Genomic DNA, 14,376 nt, shown 5'->3' with positions numbered 1-14,376 from the left:
TTTTAAACTTTAATTCAATATTTTCAAACAATGGCGCTTTAGCTGTCCTACAGATTTGACAGGTGAATAGCATTCCTGAGGTATGCTGTTTGAGATCAGGAACCCCCCCACCTTCACAAAAGGAAAATAGATAAGCATTTGCCCCCTCCGAGTCTGAGATGTTTGCAAGGCACCTTTATGTAATGAGGTCAAGCTAAATTCCCAGCTCACTTTTGATTTGGGTCGACATGTTATGCCCAACAATGTTAATCAGAAGTACTTTAGTCATCCAGTACTGAAGGATCACTAGAAAAACACATTGACTTTAAATTTTCTTTATTTTGAACAGCAGTTCATCCAGTTTGGGGATAAATAGTGGGCATGTCCCAGGTACAGCAGCCATCACTTTTCTTGATGCAAGCATAGTTTCGGGCCTGGTCACCATTGCTCATCTTCCCTGGCACAAAGTCTGTCCACAAGCACTCCGTTGGGCTGCTCATGCAGCACGGGAAGGCGTAGCAGGACTTGATCTGTGGGTGACAGAGAAAACATTCACAAAGTACTAACAACCAGTTTGTGCTTGTCCATGAGTTAAAGTGGACAACTAGTAGGTTGAGGGGTTCCTTTTTTTTTTAAGTGTAGTTAAAAAAAAAAAAAAAAAAAAAAAAAATTCCTACCGCGCAATCGCAGCCCTCTCCATAGCGGCTCAAAAGGTGCTTTTGCATAATGCTCAAGGACTCCCATGGCTGATAGAAGTCGCACAGGTGGACATTCAGCGAGCCGTCAGAATGCAACCTGCCTGTTATAGCAGAAGACAAGAGAATGGGACCCCTTTTCCTTTGGGTGAAAAATTAAAAGATTTTTATACCCATGAGTAGATATTCAGTGCCCTTGGTCAGCGTGACGCCACATGCTGCAGAGTTGGGTCCAGTGGAAATGGTACGAAAAAGCTTTTCAACACCCTTGAAGGTCTGTGGGGGGGGGGGGGGGAAATAATGTGAAATGTGCACACAAGATGCATTTATATAATACGCATCTCACCTTAATGTGTTTGATGGCATACTTTGTGAGTCTTCCTTGTGCGCCTGGCATCATTCCAACAACCTTTGCCTTGATGACTAGAAAGACAAGTATTCAGAAGACGCATTCAAAACTAAAGAGACATTTAAAGCCACTTTATTAAGGAAAAAAAAAAAAAAAACGACGATTGAAAGCGGAGCCCCCGCTCAACTCACCGACAGCATCCGTTTGGCAATACAACTGCTGCGGATGCATTGGGAAACAACTACAGGCTTGTGCGCCTTCCTCCTGTAGCCCCCACAAGCACAGCAGCACCAGAGGCAGCACCATGTTCTTCCAGATCATCATTCAACCTTTAGGGAAACAAAAGCAAACGTTGCGGTTGCACAAGTGTAAGAAGGCGTAGTCAGCAGTATCACAAAGGAGGTTGACTCTGCTTAAGTGCAGGTTGACTAGGGCCTTTTTAGAGCTGTAGACTCCGCCCACAATTAAGAAACATCTCTTGCACAGTTGCGCACACTGATTGATGATTGTATTCACCTGAGACTTTCATCACCAACAAAATTGAAGAGCTTTCTTATTAAATGATACATAGATTTTATTCTAGCAGTTTTGACCTGCCGAGATTTGATGTTAATTGCATTATTTGTGTTAAGATAAATGTTGGTCCAATTGTTGAGATCTCGCATGTCCAACAGTTGCGCTGTAAATTGCCACCATTCAATAGATCACATTTGTCCCCAACACACATTACTTTGGAAAATGTGTTATTTGATATTGAATATGAAAAGACTGCCCACTCAATACAAAATTATTTATTCATAGATCCAATTTTTTTATGTAAGAATCCAAACTCAGAGTGCGTCTATATATATATATATATATTCCTCTTAATCAACTTTTGCTTGCAAACTTTGTATCTTTATGTAGTATCTTCTCATTAATTTCATCTTCGTTTCATGTTTTATATCACTTAACTTCCCTGGAGTGTGATGTGAATTTGTTCAAGTTCTGGTATCCAAGCGTTGTGTAAATAGAAGTTTTAAAAGAAAAAGAATCTACCTGACATACCCACAAAGTAGTTGGGATAGATGACGTGACTTCAGCACAAACAAAAGTAGGACTGGAACAGCCATTTATTAGTTTTTAAACTTGAAGACAAGATTTTTAAACAATGGAGGGGCTTTAGCAGGGCTACAGAGATTTCTGACTGGGGTAACAGCATTCCTGAGGTTTGTCAAGTGTCAGTTCTGGCATTAATACCAAGCTACCTTTTCATGCGCCATTGGCAGTACTAAAAATCCTGTCATTTAAATTCAAAAGGAAATGTTTTGCATAAGGCCCATCGCCAAAAGATCAATACAGCTGAAAAGATTACAGCCAAGTGTAATTTAATCGTGCCCCCTTATGAAATGTCTTTTGGGCATCTTCACAGCAGCTGTGGTGTTGAAAGTCTTAAGTACTTAAGTCAGACCATACTGAAACATCCAAAAGAACAAAAACACAGCTTCATTTGAATGATTTTATTTCAAGTTAATAGCCTTCAAGCCCTGGTGGTCTATCCCCTTTGGGGCCCGGAACCTGCCATGTACCAGACGCAAGAGCCGTCTTTTTTCTTGATGCAAGCAAATTTTTGCGCCTGCTCGCTCTTCTTCCCCGGCAGGAAGTCTGTCCACAAGCACTCAGTCGAGCTGCTCATGCAGCACGGGAAGGAGAAGCAGGATTTGATCTGAGGGCAACCAAAGGACAGGAATTTCACCAACATGATCACTCAGAACATTGGAGAGACGTGTTAAGGTGGACGCAAGAAATTATATAATAAAAGCCTCATTACATCCGCCTTTTGTGTGCCTACCGTGCAATCGCAGCCATCTCTGTAGCGGTACAACAGGCTGTGCTGCGGAATACTCGAGACCTCCCACGGCTGATAGAAGTCACATAGGGAGATATGTAGAGAGCCGTCGGACTGCAGTCTGCCTGTTATTGCACAAGACCCAAGAGGAAATTACGGGAAAATCTGAGGCATTAAATGTCAAGACCGAATCATAGCATCTACCCTAAAGTCCCAAAACTGGCATTTGGGCAGCATTAATAGTTTGAGTTTTCATAGGTGAGAAAATTTCAGCTTTTTATACCCATGAGTACATATACAGTGCCCTTGGTCAGAGTGACTCCACAAGCTGCAGAGCTGGGTGCAGTGTAGATGGCGTCAAAACGCTTCTCAGCACCCTTGAAGTTCTGGAAAGAGTGGGAGAAAAAAATAAATAAAGTTTGAGAAATTGTCCAATTTACATACATGAATACAAGTCTCACCATGAACTGTTTGATGTCATATTTTGTGAGAATCTCTTCTACGTGTGTGCCAGGGGTCACTCCAACAACCTTTGCCTTGATGACTGGAAAGAGAAGTTTAAGATAGCTTAAATACATGCCTTTAGGTGGGCCCTGGCACCAAAATATAACATCAGACGCCAACAGAGAACTCACCTCATGCTTATCAATCAAACCAGCTTTAAAAAAATAAAATGACTGAAGTAGCTTACCGACATCTGCTTGGCAAAACACCTGCTGTGGATGCAAAGGTAAACAGGTGCAAGCTTGCGCACCTTCCTCCTGAAGCCCCCACAAGCACAGCAGCACAAGGGGTAGCACAAAGTTTTGCCAGCTCATCGTTGATCGTTCAGGGAGGAAAGTCAAAAGGAAACAGAAACAAGCAGACTTTAGCTATTCAAAATATGAACTCTGTTCCACCTGGTTCACTCTGCTGGAGTGAGAGTTCATGAGGGCCTTTTTATGGCTGGAGATCATTGCCGACGATTGTTTACACCTGTTTTTCCCCATTAAGCATGATTAAGCACACGTGAGTGCAAGTCCAAGTGTGCGTGGTGACTGGCCAATTGAGGGCGCTAAGGTGCCAACACATTACTCAACAAGAAGACAAGAATTGTTTTTGTTTGTTTGTTTGTTTGTTATTTTTAATTCTTTATTCAAACAGTTTACAACATACGAAAATGGCAACAATCAGAGTTTTTTTTTCTACAAATATTGATATGCAACATTTACATAGAATAACAAATTAAATAACAAAACTAAAATCAGGATATATTCAACTTAATGCAAAATACATGAAAAAAAATGGAGTTTAAAAACAATGTCATTTTTGTGATTATTTCTAAATATAATAACTGTTTGAAGATATGTGCTGAAAAGAAAGACTGAGAACAATTTAGTACTGAATTGTTGAGATACAGCATTAAAATTGTTTTCACCTTCTCTTGAATTTTAGGGGTTTGGCTAAAACGGGGTCCGGAGCATAAGCCTGCGTGCTAGGAAACTGCTGAAAAAATATATCTCTTCTCTGAAGTGTTGTCTGTTTTTTTTATTATTTTTGTATATCTGTGGTGGGCCCACATCCGGAGAGAGGTTGTGGCAAATTGGAACCGCAAACTAGCTAGCGACTGGGCTAGCTCGCTAGCTAGCTTACTCTGCTAGCAGGCACAGCTTCAGGATTTTTTTTTCCCCAGGGCTAAACGGGGGATGAGAAAATATTCCATAAATATATTTTACAATATCAAATCAAATGCTGAGGGGCTTAACTGGTACCACGCAGATTTGTAACGGGGCTATAGCACCCCTTGGAGCACCATCCCTGACTGTTGGGCTGATTTGGTGTGGTTTCATGTTGTTTCCAGAGCCATATAGATACTTTTCCTGTTACACTGAATAAGCGTGAGAAGGCGACGAAAAAAAAGGTGAAGTAAATTCCAGAGATTTGCTAGGCGGGGTTTGACTGTAAACAGAGGAAAATTTCTCCACAAGAATTCCATGTCAAAGAACGAAAGGTTATGCATTAGCAGTGAGTCTGATGAAGGATGAGAGCAGTTCTCCGCATGAGTCACATACTCTTCCTTAGCGATTATGTTTTCACCACACACCTCATGCCTTAGGAACATGCCTGGGCGGGTGGGCTATGAGACGTATGTCTCCATCTTACAAACAGCCAAAGATGACTCCACCAGTCTCTCATGGGTCAGTGTTGCTGATTCATGAACCAACCGCTGCTATTTCCTCACATAATTGACTTGCTTATCTGTGAATAATATCTGACTGTATTCTAATCACTGTACCCCACAAGTCTTAGCACAACTTCTTTATTGCAATATTACGGGAATAAATGTAATTCCTGGCTACCGTAAAACACGCTTCTTGGGTTAATTGAAGGCTGTGAATTGCGCATAAATGTGACTGTGAGTGTGTAATTTCAAAAACACCGTTAGCATGTTACGAAAGTCATAACATTTTGACAAAAAAAGTGGCATAGAGAGTTGTATCATTTTGAGGGAAAGTTTGATTTCTTGACATAGAAGTTGTAATACAAGAACAATGTTAGCATGCTTATGAAGTTTACAGAAGCCATAAAATGGTTACTGGCGGTCATGAGGATAATTCAAAGGTGTATTTTTCGTAGTCTAGAAAATGGATGGACGAATATGTCCAGGAATGTCCCACTGAGATTAAAATAAATCTTTTTCAAGGGAGTTCTGGCCAAGAGGCAGCAAAAAGTAACAGTTTCGACATGATTATATGTCATACTCAAGTTAGTTTCAAGACAATGTAAAATGACACAAATTCAGTAAAACAGAAACAGCTTAAGCAGGCTGTCTCAAGGCCTCTTAGTCTGGATTTAAAATCATTCCATGAGATAAATTTGGTTAATTTCCGAATTCCTTTTTTCCCCAATGCCATGCGGGCAATCGTAACAGTTAGCAACTAAATGTTATTTGAACGCAAACTGTAAGAATGACTAATGCATCTGGTGACAATGCAGGCCTTGCAGTCCTGAAGGAAACCTCGGTGACCTTGAGAACTGTTACTTTGGGGGCACACAAATACAGAATGTCACAATCGCTTGTTTCCATGGGCGCAAACACAAGCTGCGAAAGAGGTCAAACTCAAATGACGCAAATGAAGGAAGTGAATCTTCTTCATCCTGATTGGTGTCGGCTTGGAAAGATTGAGAAGAACTGTTGCGCAATCTGACAGTCTCCCGGGGTCACTGTGGACATTCGCTGACTAACGATAATGAAGAATGACACGGCACAAGATGTCATATCATTTTTTTTTTTGTCTTGACGGTTTCCGACGATTCCGCTGTAAAAGAATCCAGATGATTCAGTCTGTCGCTGTCACCTTTGAACAGCTACTGATGAATGGAAAATGATGTTTTCGGGGGGGGTGCGTCTAATGGGGGAAAACCACATTCATGTATTATTGCTATAAAACTGGCAAGAGCTTCTGGCTCTTGTTGTTTGTCAGTTATGAGCAAAACCGGTTTTAAATTTTAAAAGATTTAAATGTCAACAGACACTTCTCAGGTCATGTGGTTCGAGTCAAGCTCACATTGAGTCTTTTCAAAGTTTTTGCCAACGGCCAAGTCCTAAAATTGACGACTTAAGTCCAACTCAAGTCATGTGACTTAAGTCCCGCACTTCTGGTATGAAGCGCTTGAAAAGTGTCGATCAAATTGTCACAACAAGACGCCCTTCCTGCGAAGGGATGGCATTTTAGCCCCCAAAAGTACTGCTTACTCTGTACTTCTTTGTCAAAGCTGCCTTCTCCCAACAACCAAATGTTATCATAAAACAAGTTTTGCAATGACAAAAGCTTTGTGCGGTCCTTTTTTTGTGAGGTCATGCGATTAATACCCTGAAGCTGAGGACATGGCGGTAATGGGTCAGCCTTTGGTCAATTTGGAGGTTTCTGGTATCCCTCTGACTCCAAACAGGGCATCTTTTTTCATGATGCGTCATTTCCTCCTATTTTCTTTCTGCATCCAACATCTGGTAAATTCCACTTGACCGACGAGTCATGGAGTCTTACAACATTTCCATGCGTATGGGAACTTTCCCTTTTCTCGACGGCATCTCTGTGCTGGCCTTTTGTCATTCTGACTGCATCAAACGTGATGTCTCCTTTTCTGTTTTTCACATTATGCCAAACAACGCTGGTAATATGCTCTACTGTGGAAAATAGTGGAAGTGTTTACCACTGGGTGGCCGTAAAGCAGAAAAAGGTAGCCAAGTATGATGTCAGGAAGCAAGACGGCCGAGTTAAACAGACTCCTCGTCTTATTTATACATACTCAGCTTCATGTATCGAATGTTCAAAGGCTACACAACAAGCTGAAACCAACGACGATGTTTTTTCCTTCACATTTGTGAAAAGTCAAAACCTCAAAAACTCGATATGATATGCATGCCAAGCCAGTAGTTGGCAAAAACTGCGTACCAACTGCTGAGGAACCAAAATCCTAGAAGCACTCCTAGTATGATCAAATAGACAGTAGTAATTAAAACAGCCTTATTTGTATTCCCTCCCGTTTGCAGGAACGCGCAAAAACTATCAAGCTCTTTTAAAAATAAACACACGAAATATACGTGGGGATGCATTTTTAATTTATAGGAATACATTCATTTTGTTGCTCTAAATTTATGTGAATGGAGTCGTACCACTATGAGAATTAAAAGTCAGTGCGCTACAAGAATAAAGTTGCAAGGTTAAAAGAATTAAGTTGCAACTCGGAATGATACAAGAAATAAAGTCATAATGTTACAAGAATAAAGTAACATCGAAAGATACATTTGCATTTTTGGAGAAAAAAGTCATTACTTGAGAATGAGTATATCATACATATGAAGTGGGATATCATGTGATAACATTTGCAAATGTTTGGAAATTTTGTGAGGTTACAGTTATAACATTGTACAGTAATTGAAGTAAAGTCATAATGTCATTAGAAGAAAGTCATACCACAATTATTGCAGGAATAAAGTTGTATATATTTTTTGAATAAAGTCGTAATATTGGAAGGAATTTGTAAAGCTATGGGAATAAAGTCATACGGTTAATGGAATAAAGTCGTTGTTGTAATGCTATACACAAATAAAGTCAGGTGGTATATATGAATATATATAAAGTTATATATAAAGTTGAATGAAGTTGTCATGCTATGACAATAAATTCCTAACAGAGGCAGGTTAGACAGGGTGCTGGTCATTTTTTTAGATGCGTACAAGCTCGGGTGTTGGTCATTTTTTAGTTGCGTACAAGCTAGCATATTTTAAAAAAGGCGGTTTGCGCTGTTGTGAGCGGGAACATAGCCGACCGTATTCGCCACCAATCAAAGCGGCTCCTCTCATTCCCTTTGACTGTGGCACACTCACATCACTCACGAAGACATCTCTAGGCAGAGGCAGCGATCTGTGCGTGACCACTCTTCATGGCAGGTGTGGCAACAACCTAAACATTAAATTACATTAAAATTAATTATTAATTTTGTATCATTAATTAAAGTTAATAAAAATTAAACATTAAATATGAAATGATCTTGGGATAACAGTTGTTGACTGTGAACATGTGAGCAGAGGCCACCCCCCGAATAATTGTGGCATATCCAGAACTATCTCTTAACATTTTTGACAACTTTTCCAACGTTGGGTTCAAAAACGTGACTGCCACTGCCACTCCACTGTGAGGTTTCCAACAAAAGGCCAATTACTTTGCATGAGTAAATCAAGAATGCGACCATAATAACACAGGTCTTTCACAGACGGGGGCCCAAGGTTCGGGGGAATCGCCCCCACATTGAATCTATTAAACTCTTACGATGATGTCATCTGGCTCCTCCCAGTCTCCCTCTGTATTTTGCCAGCGGTGTTTTCGTGACTGCGACTGTGACCACATCTATCAAGCCCATGAAGGCAACTTGACTCAGCGTGTGTCACGGCCATGTACGTATGACATGTTGCACCAGTTTCTATATTTTTGCCGTGATTTATCATTTCTATTGGGGGTCATTCAGTTGGTTCTTAACCCCACGCCATGCACATTTTTTTTTTATGGCGTTGATGTCACATCTGGACATGTAATTATGAATTGTCATCATTTAGTGACTCAGGCTTCTTTTAGGGTCATTTTTCGGAAGAGTCTATTTACAGGGCGGCGTCAAGGTGTGAATGCAACATTGAATGAATTAGAGATGTGGCAAATTAATGAAAGGATAGGAATGGATAAATTACGCCCACTCGGCCCACTATAGTAGCCTACTGCTGTCTTTTCCGGTGAAGACATGCGCTAAAAAAGTTGTTTATGAAGCGTCTATTACGGTAATGTTGGGAACTCGGGACTAACGTGTACACGCAAAGCCAGCATGCGCTGTCCTGCTAACTTTAGCTCATTACTGTGAAGATGCTACACAAACATTTCAGACTAAGACGACATGTTTGTTTCCTAAGAAAATAATTAAAACGTTTTTCCACATTGACTTGTCTCATTAAATCCAATAAAATACTTGCAGTGACTCAGTTTTCCCTTTCCTTTTCCAGCCAAACAACCTGTAGGTCCAAAGCCTTTGGCTACTGAGCACTGCAAAAAGAAAAGGACATTTTGAATTCAATTCCATTTACATTGCATCGATTCATAACAAGTTATCTCAGGGTCTGGTGACCCCAGTTTGAGAATCACTGGACTCAGAGACGCCACAACAAGGTTAAAGGCAAAAAGGGACCCAGAGAGATGGCTGATTTTAGCTCATATCAATGACAAAACAATGATAGGCATACTGCTTTTTTGGGGGGGTACTGCTTTTTTGGGGGGTGGTGGTAGGTGCTCCCTTCTTTGGTGTGGACTTTGCTAAATCAGAAAGAAAGACAAAAAGCACTGTCATTTCCTGTAGTATTTATCCCACTCAAGTATAGGACTGGCCAAATGTTTTCCCTTTAAAAAAAAAAACAAATCCGTCACCTACACGCACACGCGCGCATACGTGAGTGCGCGTGTATGCATGCGTGCTTTGTGAGAAGGTGAAAAAAGTCATCAAACAGTGTAAGTGACGTCGCTTGTGGGCGGTGTCTGCAGCCATAAAAAGGCCCAAGTGAAGGTGGACCAAACAGAACAACCTCGTCCTGTGCAGGGGAACAGAGCCTCCATTCAGAGCGCTTCGTGCAGTCCACTGAACGCTTTTCGTCGTACTTTTTAAACGTTTTTATTCTTCTTACTTTGTTGTCGTGAGCGATCAACAATGAGCTGGACGGTGAAGAGCTTCGTGCTGCCCCTGGTGCTGCTGTGCTTGTGGTTGTTACAGGAAGGAGCGCAAGCCTGCAGCTGTGGCGCGGCGCATCCGCAGCAGGCGTTTTGCCAAGCAGACGTCGGTAAGTTGAACACATTAAGTCACTATGGCCTTTTATAAATCTTTTTTTTTAATGTGTTTTAATGCTACCACGTAGGTTTGCGGTGGTTTATTGATCGTATTTGCGCGTGCTTTCTTTCACGTGGAGTGTTCAACTTTTTGAGACGGTTTTGTTTTCATAGTCACATGCAAATAGTTACCGGAGTCAAATCAGGGGCGCAGCAACAGGCTGGCCAGGGGTGGCCAACACCATCCATATACCTAGGGAAAATGTTCCTTTTCACATTGAAGCAGTATTCTTGGACCACTTGATACCGTGTCACAATTGATTTTTATATTCACTACGCAATTAAAACAATGAATTCATTTGATACATGTACCACAGCCTTTTATTGTTTTTGTTTTATTAATTTTATTGTAAAGTGCTTTGTTACAGCCCTAGCTGTTATGAAATGCGCTATATAAATAAAATTGTATTGTATTAAATGCAAAATAGTCAGTTTTAAGCAAATAAGACGCCATTCTTAGTCAACATCAGAATATTACTTTTCCCAACTATAGCAAGAAAACAACATAGCTTAGAAGTATTGTTTATCATACCATCCGCATTCAGAGTTTCATGAAATAAAAGGCACACAGGCGCTAATCTTGCACACATAATAGAAGCAGGAACAAACCCAAGTAGAAAGCAACATTTGGAATTGTGAAGAATTAAGAGAATTTTGTGTCATTGTGCTTTTGAATTAATTGAATTAATGTGACAATTGATCAGTCTGATTGGCTGTTAGCTAGCGAATCAATACATGAGAAAAACAAAGCCACTTTAAAGAAAATGCCATCATCTAGTAAATTAATATAGCTTATTACTTGATTTTGTTCCTACTTGATTATGAGTCTGATGGGCTTTGTTCTGACTTTTATTACATGAAACACTAACTGTGGATGGTATGATCAAGAATGACAGATGCATGCACGCCCACCCAACTGAGGTGTTGTTACTCCGGCAACCCCGCTGAACAATTAATGTCAGTTCACTTTCCAGTCTACTTTGTAAATGACTTGAAAGAAAGAAGCCTTTTGCGTTAATTACACATTTTACTTGACCTGAATTAAACCTAGCACGTAAACTTGCTTTGGTATGCAGCGATTTATTTACTTTTGTTTTTATTTTTGCAAGACGCAGTTTGCGTAAAAATGTACAATGTGTAATTTTCTTTGTTTGGGGTTTGTTATTTTGTAAACTTGAACAGTGCTTAAAAGTAAGCACACGTTGACTATTTTTGAAGAGGCGTTTGCTACTTGCACAGCTGGTAAATACTATCAGGTGTTGTATCATCGTATTTTTACGAGTACAGGATGTACTTTATTGGCACAGATAGTGATGTACAGCCTACTTTGTAGTAGTCATAACAAATATTTTAACTTAAAGACAAAGTGACATTATTTACTTGATGTTTTAAAACATATTTATCTTAAACACATACTATCAATCAATCAATCAATCACATTTTATTTATATAGCACTTTTCATACATACTAGTCTGTTGTTGAATAAATGCGCTGCCAATAGTTTGGCATGACCTTATGTTTTGCCCCTGGCTTTGGACGTCAAATGATGTGCTGACAGTCTGAAACTCAAATTTTCATTTGGATTATTCACACCCTTCATATATTTGACTTATAGAGCGGCGCTTGTGTGCAATTCTGCAAAGTCAGGCAAGCAGGATTACCGCAAATTGTAGCCAGAGGAGTTGGGGAGACTTTCTCAGCAGCATCAGCACTGTTCTCTCCATTTGTCCACTTCTCTTGTTTTCCTCTTTTTTTCAAAAGTCGGCTTTGCTGCACATGTCCTAAAAAGGAGATTCTGTATTCTGTAAGCATCTATTATGATGAAACCATGATAAATACAAGAAAATGATCTTGTTTGCTTTGGCGCCTCCTTGACAAAATTCTTGTGGGTTCATGAGTCACCTGAATTGGCTCTATGATGATCCAGTGATACTTTCTCGGCCAGGATACTTTCACGTCACTTGCCTGGCCTATGATCAGTCTTTAGAGACATATTGAGCTTCTATTTTTGTTCGAGCACTTGGCTGCACTAGAGCTGAAAAGGCACATCTGTATGGCCTTAATCATATTTTTCCACTTGAAGTGTTCTATCCCCCCGCACATTCAAAACTTTCAATCAGGAAGCTGGAAAGTAAGAGAGATTTCCCCATCCAGTTTTTTTTTTTTTTTTTTTAAATGCAAACACAGGCAGGCTGTGAGGGTTTTAGGGGGATTATCCTCGTTTAATTCTAGTCTTCAAAGTGCTGACTGGCTTCCTCAGTGTGTTTTGGATCCCGGCTGTGCATTCTTCAGGGCACAGCTGATGAAACAGTCATGCGGTGCTGCCGTCTTGGCCCCAAATCCTCCAACCTGGATGCCCCTTTTGTTTAGAATGTAATGTCATCTTTCATTCTGTCTTTTTAGTCATCAAGGCAAAGGTGGTTGGAGTGAAGGCTGATGGTGACCTTTTCAAACCCATCAAGTATAACATCAAACAGACCAAGGTAAATGACTTGAAATATTTATGTATCGGCATGTATGCAAAATCAATATATATCTCTAACTTGCTTTTTTTTTGTTTTTTTTTTGTAGATGTTCAAAGGCCCTAACAAGGATTTTGATGCCATCTACACTGCACCAACCTCTTCCTTATGTGGAGTCACTCTGGCTAAAGGCGTCGAGTATCTAATCACAGGTATGCATCGGGTTGAATTTTACCATGGTTTCTTTCAATTTAGGTCTCCCTGTCCCTTAATTTCCTCTCCTTTCGCTTTTGCAATAACAGGCAGACTGAAGTCAAACGCCTCGCTGCACGTCACCCTGTGCAACTTCCTTGAGCCGTGGGAGAAGTTGAGCGCCACGCAAAAGAGTAGCCTGGTGCAACGCTACGAAATGGGCTGCGGCTGCAAGGTAGGAACACAGGATGGATTTCATATTTTGTATTTGTGGTATAGACTGCTCTGTATTGGCCCCTAGGATGGATATTGCTATCCAAAACAGCAGCGCCTACAGATAAAAGTCAAGTCTCATCTTAAAGTGTAGCAATATTAATGATCTTTGGTTTATGTGGAAACTGAGTAAAGATTAGCATTTCGGTAGTCACCCCACAATGTGCAAACAAGTCCATGAAATCCCTGTCCTTGGTTGCCCACAGATCACGCACTGCACCTCCGTCCCGTGCGCCATCAGCAGACCCGCCGAGTGCTTGTGGACGGACTATCTGACGGAGAAGATAACCTACGGCAAGCAGGCCCGACATTTTGCTTGCATCAAGAGAAACGACGGCTCTTGCGCCTGGTACAGGGGGGCCGAATCGCCCAAAAAGAAATTCATGGATATTGAAGACCCTTAACTCAAATTTCAAATGAAAAATAATTGCAGTGTATTTTTTCAATGGTGACAGTTCAGCACTTTCTGACTCCAAAGCACTTCTGTACAAACTACTGCTTCAGCAGAAATAAACGTAGTCCACATAAGTCAGTATTAAGCTTCACTGCAATGTTATTACTGTTTTCAACATCTGTTTTTTTTTTTTTCTCTTGGTAGGCCAAATATATTTAAGTAAACAATGATGAGGTAAGGGTGGAAAGAGGGTTGATCCCTCCTGTGTTTTTATATGCTGATATTTGTAAGATGTTAACTTGATCATTCTGTCAAGAGAGCAAGGTTTTTTTTGTGTTGTCTCAATTGCAGAGTGGTGTTCGGAAAAGTATTGTACCTTTTTTTTAAAAATGTTTAATAAATATGATTACAGTACGTATGAAGTGTCTGTAGTGGTTACTTTGAATATACTGCTCTCTGGTGGCAATGAATTGATGATGCTGGAAAAACTATTGTACAGTAGTACCTTCAGATACAAATTACGTTGTTTTTTTTTTTTCTATGCTGTGGCGGTGATCACAGCTAAATTCATCAGCAGTTTGACATGGTGAATAAACTTTGAAAAAAATAGGCTTTAAGTGTTTCAATGCCAGTCCCAACGGTCAAACAAGAAAGATTAAATGTGTATTTAAAAAGCCCAAACATTTCCTTAAACACCATAGGGGGCAAACAAATAACATTTGTACTACAGTATGTGGCAGTTATACATTGCAAAGGAACAAGTATTTAGACACACAACCTGCAGAAACACACAGACTAAA

The 14,376-nt window shown here is 40.3% G+C and overlaps 3 protein-coding genes across 3 annotated transcripts; 1 reads left to right on the top strand and 2 right to left on the bottom strand.

Annotated features, from left to right (window-relative positions):
- Window positions 1–298: 298 nt before the first annotated feature.
- On the bottom strand, window positions 299–1,454 carry LOC147134355 (metalloproteinase inhibitor 2-like). Its single transcript, XM_086054783.1, has 5 exons — window positions 1,215–1,454; window positions 1,021–1,097; window positions 848–950; window positions 657–778; window positions 299–509 (listed from the first exon to the last, which is right to left on the bottom strand). The coding sequence occupies exons 1-5, from the start codon at window positions 1,345–1,347 to the stop codon at window positions 333–335; spliced, it is 612 nt and encodes a 203-aa protein (XP_085910909.1). The 5' UTR covers window positions 1,348–1,454; the 3' UTR covers window positions 299–332.
- Window positions 1,455–2,507: 1,053 nt separating this feature from the next.
- LOC147134354 (metalloproteinase inhibitor 2-like) lies at window positions 2,508–3,786 on the bottom strand. The gene is made up of 5 exons (XM_086054784.1): window positions 3,543–3,786; window positions 3,313–3,395; window positions 3,135–3,237; window positions 2,855–2,976; window positions 2,508–2,728 (listed from the first exon to the last, which is right to left on the bottom strand). Exons 1-5 carry the CDS (start codon window positions 3,667–3,669, stop codon window positions 2,558–2,560), a joined length of 606 nt encoding a protein of 201 aa, XP_085910910.1. The 5' UTR covers window positions 3,670–3,786; the 3' UTR covers window positions 2,508–2,557.
- A 6,149-nt stretch (window positions 3,787–9,935) lies between these two features.
- Window positions 9,936–13,990, top strand: LOC147134353 (metalloproteinase inhibitor 2-like). The gene is made up of 5 exons (XM_086054781.1): window positions 9,936–10,208; window positions 12,659–12,738; window positions 12,827–12,929; window positions 13,020–13,144; window positions 13,389–13,990. The coding sequence occupies exons 1-5, from the start codon at window positions 10,079–10,081 to the stop codon at window positions 13,584–13,586; spliced, it is 636 nt and encodes a 211-aa protein (XP_085910907.1). The 5' UTR covers window positions 9,936–10,078; the 3' UTR covers window positions 13,587–13,990.
- The last annotated feature ends 386 nt before the right edge of the window (window positions 13,991–14,376 follow it).

The sequence above is a fragment of the Filicampus tigris genome, chromosome 16 (assembly GCF_054856515.1).
Source record: "Filicampus tigris isolate MCC_2025a chromosome 16, RoL_Ftig_1.0, whole genome shotgun sequence".
In the NCBI taxonomy this organism is placed as follows: domain Eukaryota; kingdom Metazoa; phylum Chordata; class Actinopteri; order Syngnathiformes; family Syngnathidae; genus Filicampus; species Filicampus tigris.
Note: the sequence above shows the minus strand (reverse complement) of the source record. Positions and strands in the feature narration are given on the sequence as shown.